Genomic DNA, 17,677 nt, shown 5'->3' on the forward strand with positions numbered 1-17,677 from the left:
GGCCCACCACTAACTTTAACTGCTTTTGTAATAAACCTGTGGATAAAAACGAATCTCCAGATATGGTTCTGCTTCTGCTGCTACTAGGAAAAAAAAACATCCCAGTAGGAAAATTATGCTTGTCATTCACACTAATTTTTTGACCATTTTTGTTCATGTCTGCTGCCATTGCCGGGGGGACTATTTGATTTCTTTTGCCATGAAAACTTTCCAGGAAATCAGTCTTCTAGTCTCACAGCCGCTTGGCTTTAACCTGACGCATACCCACAACTCCACGTCAGGAGGTTCAGGCCTGTTAGGGGGGGAATCTGTCTATGCTGTGTGTGTGTGTGTGTGTGTGTGTGTGTGTGTGTGTGTGTGTGTAGGCAGGGAAAAAGTTGTCAATTGTGTAAGTGTGAGTCAGACTGCAGAGAGTGGTGTGATCACCATTTGTAACACCTCATTCATCACACTCCTAACACCTTTTCCACCAAAATGAGATCCTGAATCTGTGAAAGATGCTCATCCAAAGATTTAATAAAACTGTAAAATTACACTCTGCCCACACCATGATGCAGTTATTTCAGAATAAACAGAGTTTTGGACTTGTTTGCATGCAGCAAAAACATGTATTTTACTGAAGTGATTAGTTAACATTACTTGTAAAAGTTTAATTTTTATGGAGCTGCATAGATTACACCAAATATATATACCTGGTAAATGTATAAGTAGCAATTAGTTTTTCAGTAAACCTGTTTATTTCACCAAATGTTCTACCTCTTCTAAGAATCAGTAAGCAATAATCTTCTGCAGGGAGTGTGTATATATATATATATACACACTCCCTGTATACACTTTGTTTATGTATTACTGTATATATACACATAAACAAAGAATAAATACATTCCTTGATATCTTAAGGACAACTTGGAGAGACAGACAGAAAGATAGAGTTTTTATTTAATCAGTTGCATAACAATTTAGTCAATTTCCTGTATGTAGATTTTATTTTGAAAGTTAGCCCGGATGCAGATCCGTGTTGTTGCGCCTGACTTGTCTCTTCTCCGCTCTCCTCTCGCACTCTGCGGCTGCTGCTGGTCGCTGTCATCATGCAGGTGGAATCTGCGCAGTGTGCTTCAGAATAAAAATCTTTGACAGGGACGCAACGACTCTGAGCTGCCAATCAGCTGGACTCCTGACATCCATCCGCCGTGGAGGAAGAAGCAACAAGACAAGAGACAAACCGACACATTGGACTTTTTTTTTTTTTTTACCTCCTTGCACCTTTTACCTGCCTAAGTTAGAAACAGGTTTAAATTTGGATTAAGATCTCGTTAAATTATTGCTCTGCGCGGGTTGTTACAAAGTGCTTTCCTCTCTTGGCGCAGTCCAGCACAGCTCAGCGGGAGTCGCAGAGGATGTCGTCCAGTCCTAAAGGAAATGAAAGTCCCAAACAGACCAGAAGGACGTAATCTTTTGGGAATATCTTCTCTTTGCACGCGCCGGTGCGATGGATGAAGGCACCGCCAGCGACACCATCCCAGATCTGAAAGACATAGAGACAAAAATCGGCCGGAAGACTCCGGAGGGTTTGCTCAGGTGGATGAGAGAAGATGCGTCCTCTCTCCGGGGAGAAACCAAACTGGCCACCCCTCAGGACACCAGTAAGGACACTGGGAGGAAGAGTTTGGATGAAAAGATTAGGAAGCTCAGGATGGAGATGGTAAGATATCGATGTGTGTGTGTGTGTGTGTGTGTGGGGGTGTGTGTGTGGGGGTGTGTGTGGGTGTGTGTGTGTGTGTGTGTGTGTGCGTGTGTGTGTGCGTGTGCGTGTGTGTGTGTCCGCCCGCCAGTGGATGTAGATCCAGTTTGTCTGTGTCAGTCAGCGCAGTTGAGCTGTCACACTGACGCAGTTCAGCGGAGGCTCTCATCCAGCTGGAGAAGGTTGCTGTGAATAGCTAAACACATATAAGCAAACTAATCCGTCCATGCAGGAGCAATGATTTAAAATGAATGTAGAGGAAAAGAGGAAACGGTGCAGGGTCCTCTACAGGCCAGCGTACAGTTTAGATTCATCAGGTTGGATTGTAAAATGTTGGCTGTGGAGAAAGTTATTTGGCTAAATCCCATTTTACCTTTTGCCCCTCATTTAGCATTTACACTCTAGCATTCTTAAGGGAAGGGTTTCCTATTGGTCTGTGTGGATCAGGAGAACATCAAGTAGGATTGGTTTTCCAAGCTCTTAAAAACAGATTTTTCAGGAGCACGCTTGGAAGCAAATGGATTGGAGCAGTAGGGCAAACCTAAAATCAAATTCAGCTTATATTTGAGGTAGTTCTATAAAAAATGGTAAATGGAAGATAGAAACCAAATTGTATCTAATTGCATATTATTAAATAGCATGTCAAAAATTACTTATAGCCTTTTTTGTAATCTGAGGATTTTTTTCCCCCATTTTATTTTGGCTTTATTGCAAACATCCCATACTTTTGCTTCCCGCTCATTATTCATCATCCTTCATAATGTCTTTCAAGTCAAAAGCCCTCTTGCCATCACCCTAATCTGTAGGTTCCTTTATCGATACTCAATCAGATTCAAGTCAGGACTTTGACTGGGCCAAACTTTAATATTGTTTCTAGTCAAAAGATGATGAGGAAGGTGAAGGAAGAAAGAGGAAGTGAGGAAAAAATTCATGAATAAATGAGGTTGGTGGTTGAAACAACATGACAGATGGTGCCAAAGAGGATCACTCTGTGGATGAATGGTTTGAGCGTTGAGCTTTTGAGTATTGGAGTTTTTCTGGCTTTATGGAGCATGGACCCTCCTCTACCTGTTGCTTCACAATGTTGACTAAAAGAAAACTCATTAACCCCTTTACTTAAAGAGGGTTTTAAACAATGGCTGTTTGGAAATATTGCTGGTCGTGAAACTAAATAGGAGTGCCATCCTTTAAAGGAGTGCCATCTGAAAACTACAATCAGCTAAGAGTGGCATGTCTGTTAGCAAACTACAGGCTAGCAGATCCAGAAGATAACTCCAACAATTGCTGAGCTATTGTGCTTTTTTATGCTTGTCATAAGAAATAGAAGAGTAAACAGATCTATTTTCCATTTTGATGTCATTTACTTGAAAACTATTAGAGTTTACTTTGTGTTGTTCAGTAATATTTTTAAGAAATCCGAGTACAAATAATAACAAAAACAATAAAAGTTGTAGCTATGACATCTGTCTAAAGCTACACAACAGTGGATAATTGTTTCTTTTGTGTTTTAAATATGAACAATCAGATCATGTTATACATTTTTATAAAACCATTTGTCAATACTGTAACACAAAAGATAAACATTTAGTTACTATGGTATTGTTTTATTTCTTATGTGTCTTTCAGGGAGTTCTACAGTGATTGCTTTAATTTTTCAAATGTTATCACTCACTTATTTTATCAAGACTCTGATGTTATTTAAGCAGATTATTCCCCAACAAGCAGCTGCTGATTTCTCTGTCATCTTGTTTACAAGGATCCAATCCTCCTCCAAGCAGCATAGTAAATCCTCTGTCCCACATTTGATTTTTTCTCCCCTCAGTGTACATGCATGTAATGCATTCCTGCTGCAGATTGAGGCGTGCACGCAGCCTGTGGACACAGAGCACATGCGCAACAGCATTGAGACTTCCAAACAAAGCGAGCCGTTATCCGACGATGTTTCTGACACATTGTTTAGTTCTTAAACATCCAAAAACAGACCCAACAGTTGGTCACATGTTGGACAGCCAAGTTTATTACACCTCAGGACTGCAGCTCAAAGCAGTGCTACAGTTTTAAAGTGCAGTAGTTTCATTAGTACAGTAAAAATTGAGCAATCGTGTGGACAAATAAGCTAAAAATGTCCTGAGTGAAACTGTCCAGGACAGATGTAGATGACATTTACCTGTTACTGCAGAGTACAAGCAGAACTTGCTGCAGCAGACAGGCTACTTGATGTGTTCAACGTAACACTATTTAGTTAAAATTATATTGTGAAATATATTTCAGATAAGAATTAAAAGATCAGAGAGAAGGTGAAAGCTTCATCTGAAGCATCTTGTCCTTCACAGTCATTTCAGACTGACAGCGATGGAGCTCCATCAGAATGAGGAACAACAGCACATGGAGGGCAGGATCACTGTTTATATTCTATGAATTTTTATTTTCAACTCAGAGCATGAGAAAAGGGCACCAACCAGAGCTGCACATTATTTCATTCTGTATCGTTTCTTCTTTTGGGAGTTTCTGCAGCAGCGCCCCCTACAGCAGCTGCCGCTCCTTGGGCACTGCTGATGCTACCTCTGTGCAGAACCAGCCCTGTTTCAAGATTTTTGTAATTTCTCTGAATCTATTAGGAGCACACAATCTGAAGGATTTGTGAGGTGTCATCAACCCTCTCTGCTGGGAAGAAAGAGGGACCGACAATATAGTTGTGGTGATAAACAGCAACTTCCTACCCTGCAGACAGTCAAATGTACCACAAATACACCCTCCTGCATGCGAGTGTGTGTGTGTGTTTCATTCATCTCACAGAGTGGTATAGTGTAATGAGAGTGCAGAGGAGTAGATGTGAGCACTGCACTTTCATCAGCTATCTGCTTAGTAAGATTTACAGTAATGCATGTGAGAAGAGTCTGCAGAGTAATTCCAAATGGGAGAGCAGAGACACACACATGGTTGTACACACAGTCTAGCAAAGACACAGAATGTGTTTCTGTATTTTTAACACCTTACCCCATGCAGATAAAGTCATTAGAACAGCTTTATGAGGCAGGGTGTTAATGAGTAAAGTAAAATCATCAGATTTTCATGAAATAGTTTGCAATAATTTAAATCCTTCTCTTATTTATCCGTCATAGGGGAAGCACAGCATGGGGACAAGGGCTTCAGCATCTGTCCCCATGCTGAGCACTTGAGAAGAGTCTCAAGTGCTCTTCTGTGTGTGCGCGTGTGTGTTGCTTATAGCACAGGATGAATGGAATAATTTTGAAGTATGAGGACTACTTTAAAACTCCTGGACTTTTTTGGTTGAAATTTAGACACCTAGGGATTCCAAAAGTTGGTTGTGGAATGGCGGATTTTGGAAAGGCTAAAGCTAGTTTTGGGATGGCTTTAGCTAAATACTCGCTAAAACATGCTTAAACTTCTGCAATTCGTAACACAATTGAAAAAGTATGTACTGTATATAAATATATTTAAATTAAGCTCCAAAGATCTAAAACAAATTTACTGGACAGGGACACTGTGTAAAGATGAACAGGAAGCCAGACACTCACAACTCTGATGTTTATGTTTTGTTGACAAAAATATGCTGTTGGTCATTTTTCTTGTGTTACATGTCTCATATAACCCCCTTTATGTTTTCTGTAAATTACCACAAAGTGATAATTTAGGACTTATTTGTCCTAAGTTTCCCTTTTCCCTCTGACAACTCAGTCATTGCAAAATGAGCACTGAACACTCAAAACTACCGTGTGAAAAATCTTTCTGGTCATCTACTTATAGATGTCCCAGTCAATGTGTGGTTGTGTCAAACTAAATCATTACCAAATGAATATTCTTTTTTTTTTTTTTATCATAGCGCCCTGTTTACAACAGCTTATACAGCCACTCCTCTGTTGAAATTTGCTGTCTAGTTTATTTACTCCAAACCAAACCAAACCCAACAGCTTGGAATTCAAATTAGAATACAATTAGTGGAACCATGATCATATTTTATATTTAATTATCTTTTTTTTAAGAAAAGAAAAATTCAACTAAATTGTGTTTAGCTTCATAGTCATGAATGCTGCATTATGAGGCATCACCTTAGAATTAAAGCTCAATGTCGCTTCTAATTCAAAACTGCAGTTTCACTTTTTGTTTATTCAGAACCAGAATGCTAAATATTTTCTTTGGCTATGACAGTTGAGTAGATTGTGGCAAAAATAAATTTCAGGGGCTGGATTGCAGACAGATGGTCTATTTCAGGGTGAAGGGACACTGCAAGGACACCGTCTGTCTGCAGATGACCTGAGAGAGACGGGGAAGGGGAAAACGCAGACAATGACACAAGAGGACATAAGAGACTGCGTGTGTGAGTGTGTGTGTGTGTGTGTGTGTGTTTCTTGCTAAATGAGATAACCGGTGTCCCAGCTGGCAGTGATTCAGCAGTCTGTGTGGAAGCTGTGTGACATTGGCAAGATGTTTTTTTTGCCATGGGGGGGGCCTGCGTCACACCTTATGCTTCAGCTGACTGTGCTATCGTTTCAGCTAAATTTTGCTCTCCGTCTTTTTGAATCTCCGTTTTTGCTGTTTCAATGCAAGAACTGCACCCCTCCCTTTCCTTCCCACAATTGTATTTATTACAGCATTTTTACAGGGGGAAAAAATACTTGATATTTTTTCTCCAAGAAATGCTATAGTCAACGTAAAGAAAAATCCTGCAGAATAATACATTTCCCACCAACTAATTATGCTTTTGGGGACAAATCAAAGCTGCTTCGTGATTGTTTCTGCTTTTGTTTCAGAAAGGGCAGAATTCGTCAAACTCACTTGACAGATAAAGCAATAATGGGAATCTGTTTTACAGAGCAATTAATTAAGGACAGTCATTAGTCATTTTGATGTGTTGTTAAAGATCGTCTGTTCTGACATTTTTCTAATCTTAGCCATGTTGAAATAAGGGTATAAAGGAGTTTGGACACTGGTTTTTCTGCATATCAATTTATTTAAAAATAAACAAGGAGTGTGGATTTTTTCTAATGTAATATACCCAGAATTGTACAGAGGCTCGAATATATATACACCTTGTTTCTGTTTATTCTGCCATGTAAGCTGTCATATTGAAAAAGAATTACATTTGACTTTTTATATTAGTGCCCCCAAAAATATCACATTATTAGGAAAATTAATCATAAAGTAGGTCAAGCTGTCAGTTTACGTTTCAGTTTCAACATCCAAAATGCCAGGTGATTGTGCGATGGTAGCATAAGGTCATTGGTGCAATAACTGATTGACTGTAGCAGTGGCCATGTGCATTATGCAGGGTGTATTTTGGTACACGTTCCAAAGTACATCCTGTACTTTGGAACGTGTACATGGGTACACCCTGCCAAATATCAGCCATGCAGCCAAAATAATTAGCTGCATGGCTGATCTTGTGATAAAATTGTGCATGATATAATGCAAGTCATTTTTGTTGTCTTCTGTCTTTTGAAACAAACAATAGATGCACAATAGTGTAAAGGTGATATACCTAAATTGCAGAGAATTATTTTTGCAGCCATCAAAGAGTTTTTGGTACAACCCCATCTGGATGCTCGGCCACTTGTCTCGCCACAAATGGAAGAGTTCCTTAAAACTAATTGAAGCCAATTGATCTCCTGACACAGACTTTACTTTAAGCTTTGCCTTAGATTTTCAACATGATTTAGGGAAGGGACATACCAGAAGCTTAATAATATATATACCAGAATAAGCCTACTTTATCTATTGCTAAATTATTTTTGATTTGTGTTTGGATCATTGTCCTGAATCATACCCGTTTGTCAAAGATTTAGTTCAGGGGGAGTTAAAGAATTTGGATGTTGTTTTCTTTCTTCATTATCCCAACCGCTGCATTCACCAGGATGTCTGGTAGCAAAACAACCTCACAGCATGATGCCACCTGAAATAAAATCAAGTGTGCCAACAGTACACATTTCCCAAGCACATAAAAACTGCTCTGACCTATACCATATTAAACATTTGTGGACTACACTTCAGGTGAAACGAAGGAAACCAGTCTGTTTGAATCAACTTGAATCAAATGTCTCTTCTAAAAGGAAAGATACTATAGTGTACACAATATGTGCAGCAGGAAAATGAGCTTTCCAGAATCATATGGATAAACCAGATGGTGCATCATGCCTGAGTTTTTGGCTGCCCTGTACTGATGTCTTCAAAAACATGAAAAGATCATTAGTGATGATTTAGTTCTGTGTTGTCCTTGAAGTCTGGGTTCCACTTCTATCCTGTCTGGATCACAGAAAAACATTTAAAGCTCCACTTTGACCTTTCCCGTCTGACAGTGGCCTTTCTGTAATGAGCAATTTTGAATTCACTGTTCAGTTAAAAAAAAGGAACTAAACAACAACAATGGTAGGGATGAAAGAAATTCTTCCTGGGTCATCAACATAAGCAACGCTAAGCAGCATTGACAGAAAAGCAAATTGCATGGATTCCACTGCTGCCACAAAGAAGAGCTTGTTCTGTTTATTTATTTATTTTTTACATACAGTAAGCTATTCACAAGTTTGCATTTAAGGAAGATGCAAAAGCAAATTCATCCCAAGATGTAAGTCAAGCATTTTTCTGTGGTAATTTAAACACCAGCCAACCAATAAAGTTCCCTTTCCCCCTGTCCTCACCTCAGTTTAACTCTCGGTAATTTACTGAGACTTGACAGCACCATAAATCCAGTCAATCTCTGCAGGGAAAGAATTCAGCAGCTGAGCTGTGCATGCAGCCTCCGTTAGCATTATGCCACCTCAGCGCTGACAGGCATGGAGCTACTTTTATCACCACCCTCATTAGGCAGTCGGACAGAATCGGCCTGTGCCAGCCTGCCAGCAGGTTAAGAGCCACACGTGCAGGAAGCAGCAGTTGCTGATCTCCAGATCGCATTCATGCAATGATCCACCCTGTTAAACAGACAGCGTTAATTTTATTTCATTCATTTCATGTCTACAAATGTCAGCAGAAGCGGTTTGTAAGCAGACATGCATGTTAGAATGTCATCATGAAGTTACAGTATCTTGTATGAAACAGTTCAATGGCTTACTTGTGTTAGCTAGTGAAAAAGCTAATTTATATTTTCTTGGATTATTTGAGCATTACATCACCAATAAAAAAATATTTCATACTATAAACATGTTATGCCTTACACAATCATCGGAAAAAATGCTGACTTGACAGGTCAATGCTAAAGACGCTGGCTGTTGATGGAGTTCTGTGTCCAACCACAATAATGAAAAGTTTCGTGGAAGGCAAATGTGTGGTAGGAAACAATGCACCAGCCGGGAAAGATGACACCATTCAAACACTGGGCAATCCAAAGTACTTTACACAAAATCAAGGCAGAAACATTAAAATAAAAACTGCTTTGAAAAATGCTGAGAAAATACGATGTGACAAATTTAAATCTCATACTTTAATCATTCCTCAGTGAATAGGCAAATGGTTTTTCATCTGCTCTGTAAGCTGCAGTAAATCTGATGTTTTCAGTCCTGATTTAAAGGATCCAACAGCTTCCGCAGGTCTCAGGTTTTCAGGGTGTTTTCCCCAGCACTGAGGAGCATAAAAACTAAGAAATATTTTTTGGTCCGAGAATATTTAGTGCCTCTGGCCGCCACATTTTGGATGAGCTGCAGCTGTCTGAATTTAAAAAAAAAACTCTGAATAAACTATTATAACCATCCAACTTACTAAAACTGGAAAGCATGCAAGAGGTTTACGGTGCCTGGTTTAACATAATACCCATTAATTTGGAAATATTTCTATGATGATAGCCAGCTGATTATGAAGTAACAGACTTTATGCGGTTGTTAAAATTTAGATCTGTGTCCAAGAAAACACCAAGATACCATGTGATCTAATTAAGACTAGTTGAGCTTTGATCCCTATCCTCATATTTTACACAAAAGTTTGATAAAATGTGTGCATCACTGAAATGCATCATAATCACAATCACACCTGGTTCCAGCTACGCATCCAAACAGACATTCCTGCAGAAACTGCAGTAGATGCTCCACAAAAGGGCATTGCTATTAATGGTACTCTTTTTATTTTTTCTTAGCTTCCTTTGTCTTATGATCTTGTGATAATACTGATGGCTCTCATTCAAATGAAATGAAAAATGATTGCCTAGCGGTGAGGGAACAGATGAGAATATAATTTGGCTCAGCTTTAAATATTGGTGCCATATATCACCTGCTGGTGTGCTCCTCGCTGACAGACCTCTGAAAATCTATAAGGAACAATTTTTCCATGACCACAAAAACCATTACTTCTTCTGAAGTTAGCTGGACATTTTGCAGTTGACTACAGTGTGTAATTTTGTGCAATTATTGCTTTTTTAACCAAAACAAAGCTATTCAAGACCACAAATGTGCCACATTTTCCACTCTGTGCAATTTTGATCTGAGCTTCTTCTACAGGGCCAGTTTTAGTCATATTTTCCTTTTACTTTCCTGTTTCTTCCCTAATTTGTTTCCCATTTATAGTATCAGACCTCCACCTGCTTGTGTCTGTTAAACATTTCTTCCAATTATGGTAATCTGTAAAACTTTAATAGCCTTATAATAGTGTTAGCACATGTGTCTTGAGCCAATGGCTGACTGTTTTAAATGCTTTCCAGGCATATCCTGTGGATTCCCCTTATAGAAGATTTTTTTTTTCCTTTTGGTGTCAGTAAACTTTCTCCTTTTTTGGTGCTGACGTAATAATTATTTAGTGGATCTAACCAACGATTTACGTTTAAAGTTTTTAATGTGAATAAAACAGTAATGCATGTTTCTCAAACTCTAACCCACCTCACAGCTTTCCAGTAAAGTTAATTAATGTTAAAATGAATTCTCTTTCCAGGGAGTAAAAACTACAAATAAAGCAAGATACCTTTTATCTATTGAAGCAATAAATTTGGAAAACAGCTGACTAAAGATTAAAGAGAAAAATATGTCCAATACTGATACAAGTTTCCTACAATGCAAAAACACTAAATTATACAAAGTATTTTTGGTCTAATTTCTAGTGCAAATGTCTTGGTTCACTTGCAATATGACAAAACTAAAACAAAAATTATTGTTTTAAGTGAATAATTAATTAATATTGATGAAAAAGAACTAGTTATATGTGAAATAATCTGCTGATGGAACTAGTACTTTTTCATCAATATTAAAGATATGACTTAAAGACATGCATGGGAAACATGGGAAAAGAGTATGAAGTCAATTTTAGAAGGAAAAATTGCAAAAAGATTTAATAGTGCTCGACTAATGTAAAACTAATAATTAAAATTCACAGCCGTCTGCAGTATTTTGAAGATGTCTCCTTTGCTATGTTCACAGGCTTATCTTCGCTCAGTGGATGTCAAGATTTTGCAACAGTTACTGGCGGTCCATGAGGGCATCGAGGCAGTGAAATGGCTGATGGAGGAGCGCAGCACACTAACCAGTCACTGCAGCAGCCTGACCAGCAGTCAGTACAGTTTGGGTGAGGGCCCCGACACGTCTTGGAGGGGTTCCTGGAGCAGCCTGCAGGACCCCACTAATGACAAGCTAGACAACATCTCTATAGGCAGCTACCTGGACACTCTGGCTGATGACATGGATGAGTACTGCCCCTCCAGCTCAGAGTCTGTCATTTGCTCCACCACGCCACTGGTTTCAGAAGCTGCACCCGAGAGCGACACAACCGGAGCCCCGAGAGTGTGTGGAGCAGGAGCTGCTGTGGGAGCTAGGTCGAGTAATGGAGATGGGAATCAGATTCGAACTGGGACAAGTGACAAAGAAATGTTAGGGGCACTTGGGGTTAGCAGTGCCGTCACTGGGCCTGGAGGCAGTGAAGCTGGAATATTAGGAGCTCCCGTCAAGTTTCCCCAAGTCAAGTCAAACAGGTCCAAGGAAAACTCTCCAGTCCGAACCAAGCCTGCAGAAATGGATAAGGGCAGCCCTGTTTTTAAAGACGATGCCAAAACACAAATGCTTAAGGTCAATGGTGTTCTGGAAAAAACAGCAACACAGACAGGCAGCCCGACTCGCAAAGGCGTCCCTGACAAACTGGGAACCAGACAGAGCCCCAAAGCCAAACAGTACAAAAACGGGAAGATTGACTTGGATACATGCAAAATGAATGGCAAAATGCACCTGGAGTACGATGCTCACTGGCGATGGGTGCAGTCACAGGAAGATGTGACGTTTTTGTAAAAAAGGACCATCACATTGAGGGTGAACAACCATATTAAATGACAATAACATTCTTCCCTCTGCACTGACTTTTATAGAAAACATTGATGTCACCATTTTACAGGATTTGGCCCATTTTTTAAAATTTTTTTTGACAGAGGGGATGCCTCACTCAAATATAGGAAAATTACTTTGAAAATTCAGTACCATAGTCTGTCTCAGGATATTTTTACCAGGCCCTAATTTTAATTTGAGATGTATATTTTTAATTTTTCTGTAGAAAAAAAAAAGCACAGTGACATGATTTGCCAGAGAGCTGAAACATTATTGCAGATTCTGTGATATGGCAGTGGTTTCTAAATTTGTCTCCCTTTAATTCTTCTTCAATAATGTTATTGAGACTCAATTGCTGACCTTGATATTGTTTTTCTGTTTTTAACCAGATTTAGGTTGCGAGTCATGAAAATCTCTCTTCAGATTCTTCACATGACCATTTGCCGGGATCCAATAACTTGAGACTGGACATTTCAAAACAAGTAGCAGAGTTAAATGTACTAGATTTAAAAAAGATAAAAATCCAACATAAATTGGCCCCTTTTCATACAGTAGATTTACACAAAATTTGCTGTACAAACGTATTTATGCATAACTGGCCTTGTCCAGTAATTATATACCACATTAGTGCATTTTACCAAAATGTGCAGTGCAAGTGATTGTTATGAAATTTGTGCGCATGTTACTACCTAAAACATTCCTCTAACCAACAGTAACTTTTAATGTTAAAAAAAATTTACCAAGGTTTGAAAAAGTTTAAAGAAAATAATATACCACAAATAGTTTTGTCATTGTACAGTCTTGCTTCAGTGCAACTATCTACAATAATGTAAATTCACAGTACAGCTTCTCTGCGCATCTGTTATTAGTGGTGTCTGTCTCTGTGAAAATCCTGAATATAGCCTTTTTTCAGTTTTATGCAATGAAGAAGTTGTGCCTCTTTAGTGTGAAGTTTAACAGCAAAATCCTGTATTTTTCCTAAGATGATTGCACTGTCGTCATGACAGCTTGAATGCCTTGGTTCGTTTTGTTTCTTTAACCACGCCTTTGCCTCTGCTAGTGTGTCCAGATATACTGTAGCTAGACCAGGAGTCTGTGCTTTTGAGTGTCGATTGGTGAATGTGTTATGCCGACCGCATAGATGTTGCATGCCAGGTGCTGAAAGCTTTAGTAGTTGATTTGTGGGGATGATGTGGAAGATCGAACAATCAAGAGAAGCAATATATTTTTAAACTCTTATTCAGCAAAAGAAATCCAATAACACAATCTTTCTTGGATGGCAATGTTACTTATGAGCCAGAAGGAAACCGATGAGTCGCAAAGTTTTGAAAAAGCTTTTTGATCCATCCAACACATTGTTGCTATTCCTCCAGTCAGTCAGCAGTTAAACATCCTGATGCTACAGGGTTGGTGGACAGAGCTGGGCATCTTTCATTATGTAAACATAACATTTAGTCTAATCAGTAAAAATATTTTACCACACTGCCCACTTGGTAATCAGTTAACCTAAAGTCCTTTTTTTAATATACTGTCGGAGGAAGCTGGAGTACCTAGCGAGAACCCACACATTCACTGGGGACATGCAAACGGTTGCTAAAAAAAACCCAGGATGGGATTTGAAACCAATACCTTATTGCTGGAAGGCTGAAAGCTCGTGATAGTTTTTTTTTTAATAAGATAAATGTAAAATAAGACCACTCAAGACAAGGAAAGCTCTAACTCCAGCGTTGTTACTCTTCTCCCCGAAATAAGAGGATGTTTTTCTCCCAACAACTGAATCACTGAAAAACCCCATGTTATATTAGTAAACCATGCAATGGCAGTTTCTCTGTTTTCTGTTTATTGAGTATCTGCTTCAGTACTTATAGTTCCCACAACCTATGTAGCCCTAAAATCCATATTTTAAACATCTGGTGGCAGGAATGAAAGCTAAAATATTCACATCTACAGTCAACTGTTCTTTGGAATTGTTCTTATATACTTCTGGGAGTTACTGGACTTAATTCTGCGTCTCTGAAATATCACTATTGAAATTCTGATGGACCATTGAGCTGTCCAGGGTGTATACCACATTCAGCAACCTTTGCTTAAAAAGACTAGAACAAAGGTGTCATCTAAGAAGTATCATCCAGCAACAACATTCCAAAGTTGTCACTGTGATAAGAATAAAATCATTTGGCAAATGTTTTAAAAATGTTGTTGTAATACTTAGTAACTTATAATCTTTTCATCTGAACCAATGGAGTGTTTTCTCTCCTCCTCACTTTCTGTTTGTCCCACTTTCCCCCCTACCCATAGTAGTAGGATGGAAATGTTTAGTCTGTGCCAACAAACATTATGTACAAACAATGGTCTCTCATTGGAGACAGCTCCATAAAGCCACTAGAGACAAGTAAGAAAAGTGTGCTCAAACTTGACCCTGAACTCTTAAACAAATAAGCCTGAAAGAACCCCACTTCCCCCTCTTTTCTCTCTAAATACAATACACACAACTACAACCCTGGTGATGTTTTTCTTCACATTACAAAGATGAAGTCGTATGAAACGTTAGTTCCTTTTAACATATGTGCTGGATGAAAAGCAGTAAAAAGAAGGGATGCCTGCGATTTCTTTGTGGTTTTGTTTCCATATGAGCTGAGGTTTGAGTTAAAAAAAAAAAAAAAAAAAAAAAAAAGCACAGTGAACCAAGCTGTAAAACTCATTACATCACTACATAGTGTGTCTTTTAGTGGATACACTGCAGCCCACGATGGGTTTAATGTGTTTTCTCTAGTCAGATCCAGTTTAGATTTGAAAAATTGGCATCATTTTAGTTCAACTCATGGCAGAGATTTAATGAGTTCAAATGATGCAAGGAGGAGCTACTTGTGCTCTGTTATTTTAGGAGGGAAAATGACTGCTGAGAGTTGTTTCTTCAGGCAAATCTGAAATAAATCTGAGATCTTATTTCTTTTAGAATATATTATCGCTGTCTAAGTGTTGTGGATTTTTTAAATGCTCACTTTCATGGATCTGACCAGGCTCCAGGTACCAGCACCCTCAGGCTATTCTGGGAACAAGATAAATAGCACGATTACGTAGATGAGTTGATGTGCACAGAAACACGGTTGCCATGACAATGAGGCCGAGCAGACTGCCGCTCGAGTGTCTATATAAAAACACAGTGTACAGCAGAGGCAGGAGCAATGGAGCAGTATGCTTTGGATACCAGATTGCATAAGAGATTTACTGACTCAAAGTTGGAATGAAGTTTTTAATGTGCCATTTTAAAGATGACACATAAATCAAGATAAATTTATTTTAAAATAAGTTTTGAGAGGTCAGACAATTCCATTAAAAGAGACCCAACCACATTCAGTTTAACACGCTTAAAGATTAACACGAAATATCACTCATAAGTGTCACTACATAAATAGATTGTGAAACTGGTGAATGCTGCTCATTTAAGCATGATAGCTTGATCATATGCATAATGAATGTTAAGTATTTTTATTATTCTTTGATTTTCTTTTAACCTAAAATCACTGGCATTTCTACAACTGAGGTACTCATGTTAAGTTGTATTCAGTTTTTTAGCTCAGTGTAACCATATCCATTTCCATACCCAACATTAAGAAATATGTAAAAGATAAATTAAAAGTGAAACAAAAGACAGCTGAGAACACAGTCAAAATTTGCCAGAGTCATGTTGTTAAATTAGGAAAGCTAAACCCAAGGGAAAATGAAGAAATTATCAACTTAATTAGTGATAGCAAAATCTCCTGCTCAAATGTATAAAGTGAAGATTAATATGATCATTTAATCCCTTTTTATATAAAAGAAAATTTGAAGAGACCTGAAAATCACTCCTAAACGTGCCTATTTTGTTTGAATGTATCAGTATAGCTAATTGTTTCACTTTTAGCTCATCCAGGTTTCCAGCTCAGACATTTTTTATTGCAAAAGTGCTCACCATGTCCTTTTTCAGAAATCCACTCAACATATTTATTTTTAAGTAAAAAATCCCAGAAGCATATCCTTGGCACAATAACAAACATAGGAGATTCAGAACTTCCAGAACTTACTGGTTTCCTGGCACTTGCTATTTTCTATAGTTGTTTGTTTTTATAGTTGCTATCATGCTCAATTTCTGAAAGCAGTAGAAAGCTCAAATGGAGTGATGTCATTTTGTTAATTTAGAAAAGCTGAAAATAAACATAGTAAACACAAGTCCCTGTTTTGTGTTGGAACAAGATACTTTTCAGATATTAGTCTAATTATTTTTCCACTACTTTATTGATTTAATTGGATGGAGAACAACAAAATCCCAGAAAGCATAGAAAGCTATGGCAGTGTCTTATTTTGTGTAGTAGTATTTAAGCTACAATACTCCTGTGCATGTAAACAAAAGATTTTGGAATTTACCTTTGAAAAACAGGTATTAAACATTAATAAAGTGAAATAATTAATTAAATAAATAATATATATATATATATATATATATATATATATATATATATATATATATATATATATATGTACACACATGTCCTGTCATTCCTTATCTCTGCTTATCTTGACAGTTGTTAAAATATGTGCACTTTGTTGAACCTAAGTGTATAATTTCCCCGCATGTGAAGGAGCATGCTTTAAAACATTACTGTAATATTTTAAATTGGACAGGCGCAGGGTTTATATGGTACGGACTGAAATAAGAAAAGTCAAAAGGAAGTTAAACTCCATGTGTCTGACTGTGGTTCCTTCCTCTAAGATGACTCAATTTTTTTTTCTGGCATCTCATTTATATTTTATGCGTCTGTTCATCTTTGTTCACATGTCAGACTGCAAAAAGAAATGGAAGTGAACCCCACTGACTGCACAATGAGGTCTGAGATGGATCCAAAACTAAACTTTGCCAAATCTGAGAAAAGAAAATGAAAAAAATAAATAAATAAAAGCCCACTATGACATAGTTATCTGGAGCTGCTGAATATTTATGTTGATTTATTCAGTGAATTTCTGTCATCATATATTTTTTTTTGTCCTTGTTATGCAATGGAAAAAGTTGATTTTACATTTGTAAACTAGAAGTATTCAATCATTGACTTTGTTGATGTGCAGAATATATATATTCAGAATGTAAATAATACAAGCTTATCCAACAATTAAAGACATTTATGTATTTTAACTTTGATCCTGTCATGTAAGTATCCTGTTTATTCTTACTTCTTAATTTTCAGGCTCAGTTTAAGAAGACTCCTGTGATTTTTTGTCTAGAGTTGATCACTGAAACAGGCTTTCTGAAGCTGAAGATCACAACTTTGCCAACTCAAGATGTTTTCCTTCTCTTAATGCAAATTACTTTGAACACTTTCATTGAGATTCCTGATCAATATTTGGCCTTTCCACAAATGTTTAGCGAAACGGATCCGTTATCGATCAGGGCAATCAATGGTCATTCACACACACACACACGCACACACTCTGTTGTACTTTGTCAGTGTTAACATAGGCATAGTACAGTTTTTACAAAGCTAATGAAAACCAAAGGTTGGGCTTCCCAGAAAATTATACTGACAGTATGGTCATGTTGTGGACTACACAATCATCGTAAAGACTGTTGTCGAGACAGTTTTACTCCACAAAGTAAGTCACAAAAAAATCAATTCTAGAGAAGCGGATGTTCACAGATTGCTCTATACAAGCTTAAATAATG

General features: G+C 37.9%; 1 protein-coding gene across 1 annotated transcript; it reads left to right on the forward strand.

The window, feature by feature from the left end:
- Positions 1-927: 927 nt before the first annotated feature.
- lurap1 (leucine rich adaptor protein 1) lies at positions 928-16,371 on the forward strand. Its single transcript, XM_015005091.2, has 2 exons — positions 928-1,702; positions 11,092-16,371. The coding sequence occupies exons 1-2, from the start codon at positions 1,490-1,492 to the stop codon at positions 11,947-11,949; spliced, it is 1,071 nt and encodes a 356-aa protein (XP_014860577.2). The 5' UTR covers positions 928-1,489; the 3' UTR covers positions 11,950-16,371.
- The last annotated feature ends 1,306 nt before the right edge of the window (positions 16,372-17,677 follow it).

This window comes from Poecilia mexicana, unplaced genomic scaffold (genome assembly GCF_051168715.1).
Source record: "Poecilia mexicana isolate PSO_F unplaced genomic scaffold, ASM5116871v1 scaffold_4, whole genome shotgun sequence".
In the NCBI taxonomy this organism is placed as follows: domain Eukaryota; kingdom Metazoa; phylum Chordata; class Actinopteri; order Cyprinodontiformes; family Poeciliidae; genus Poecilia; species Poecilia mexicana.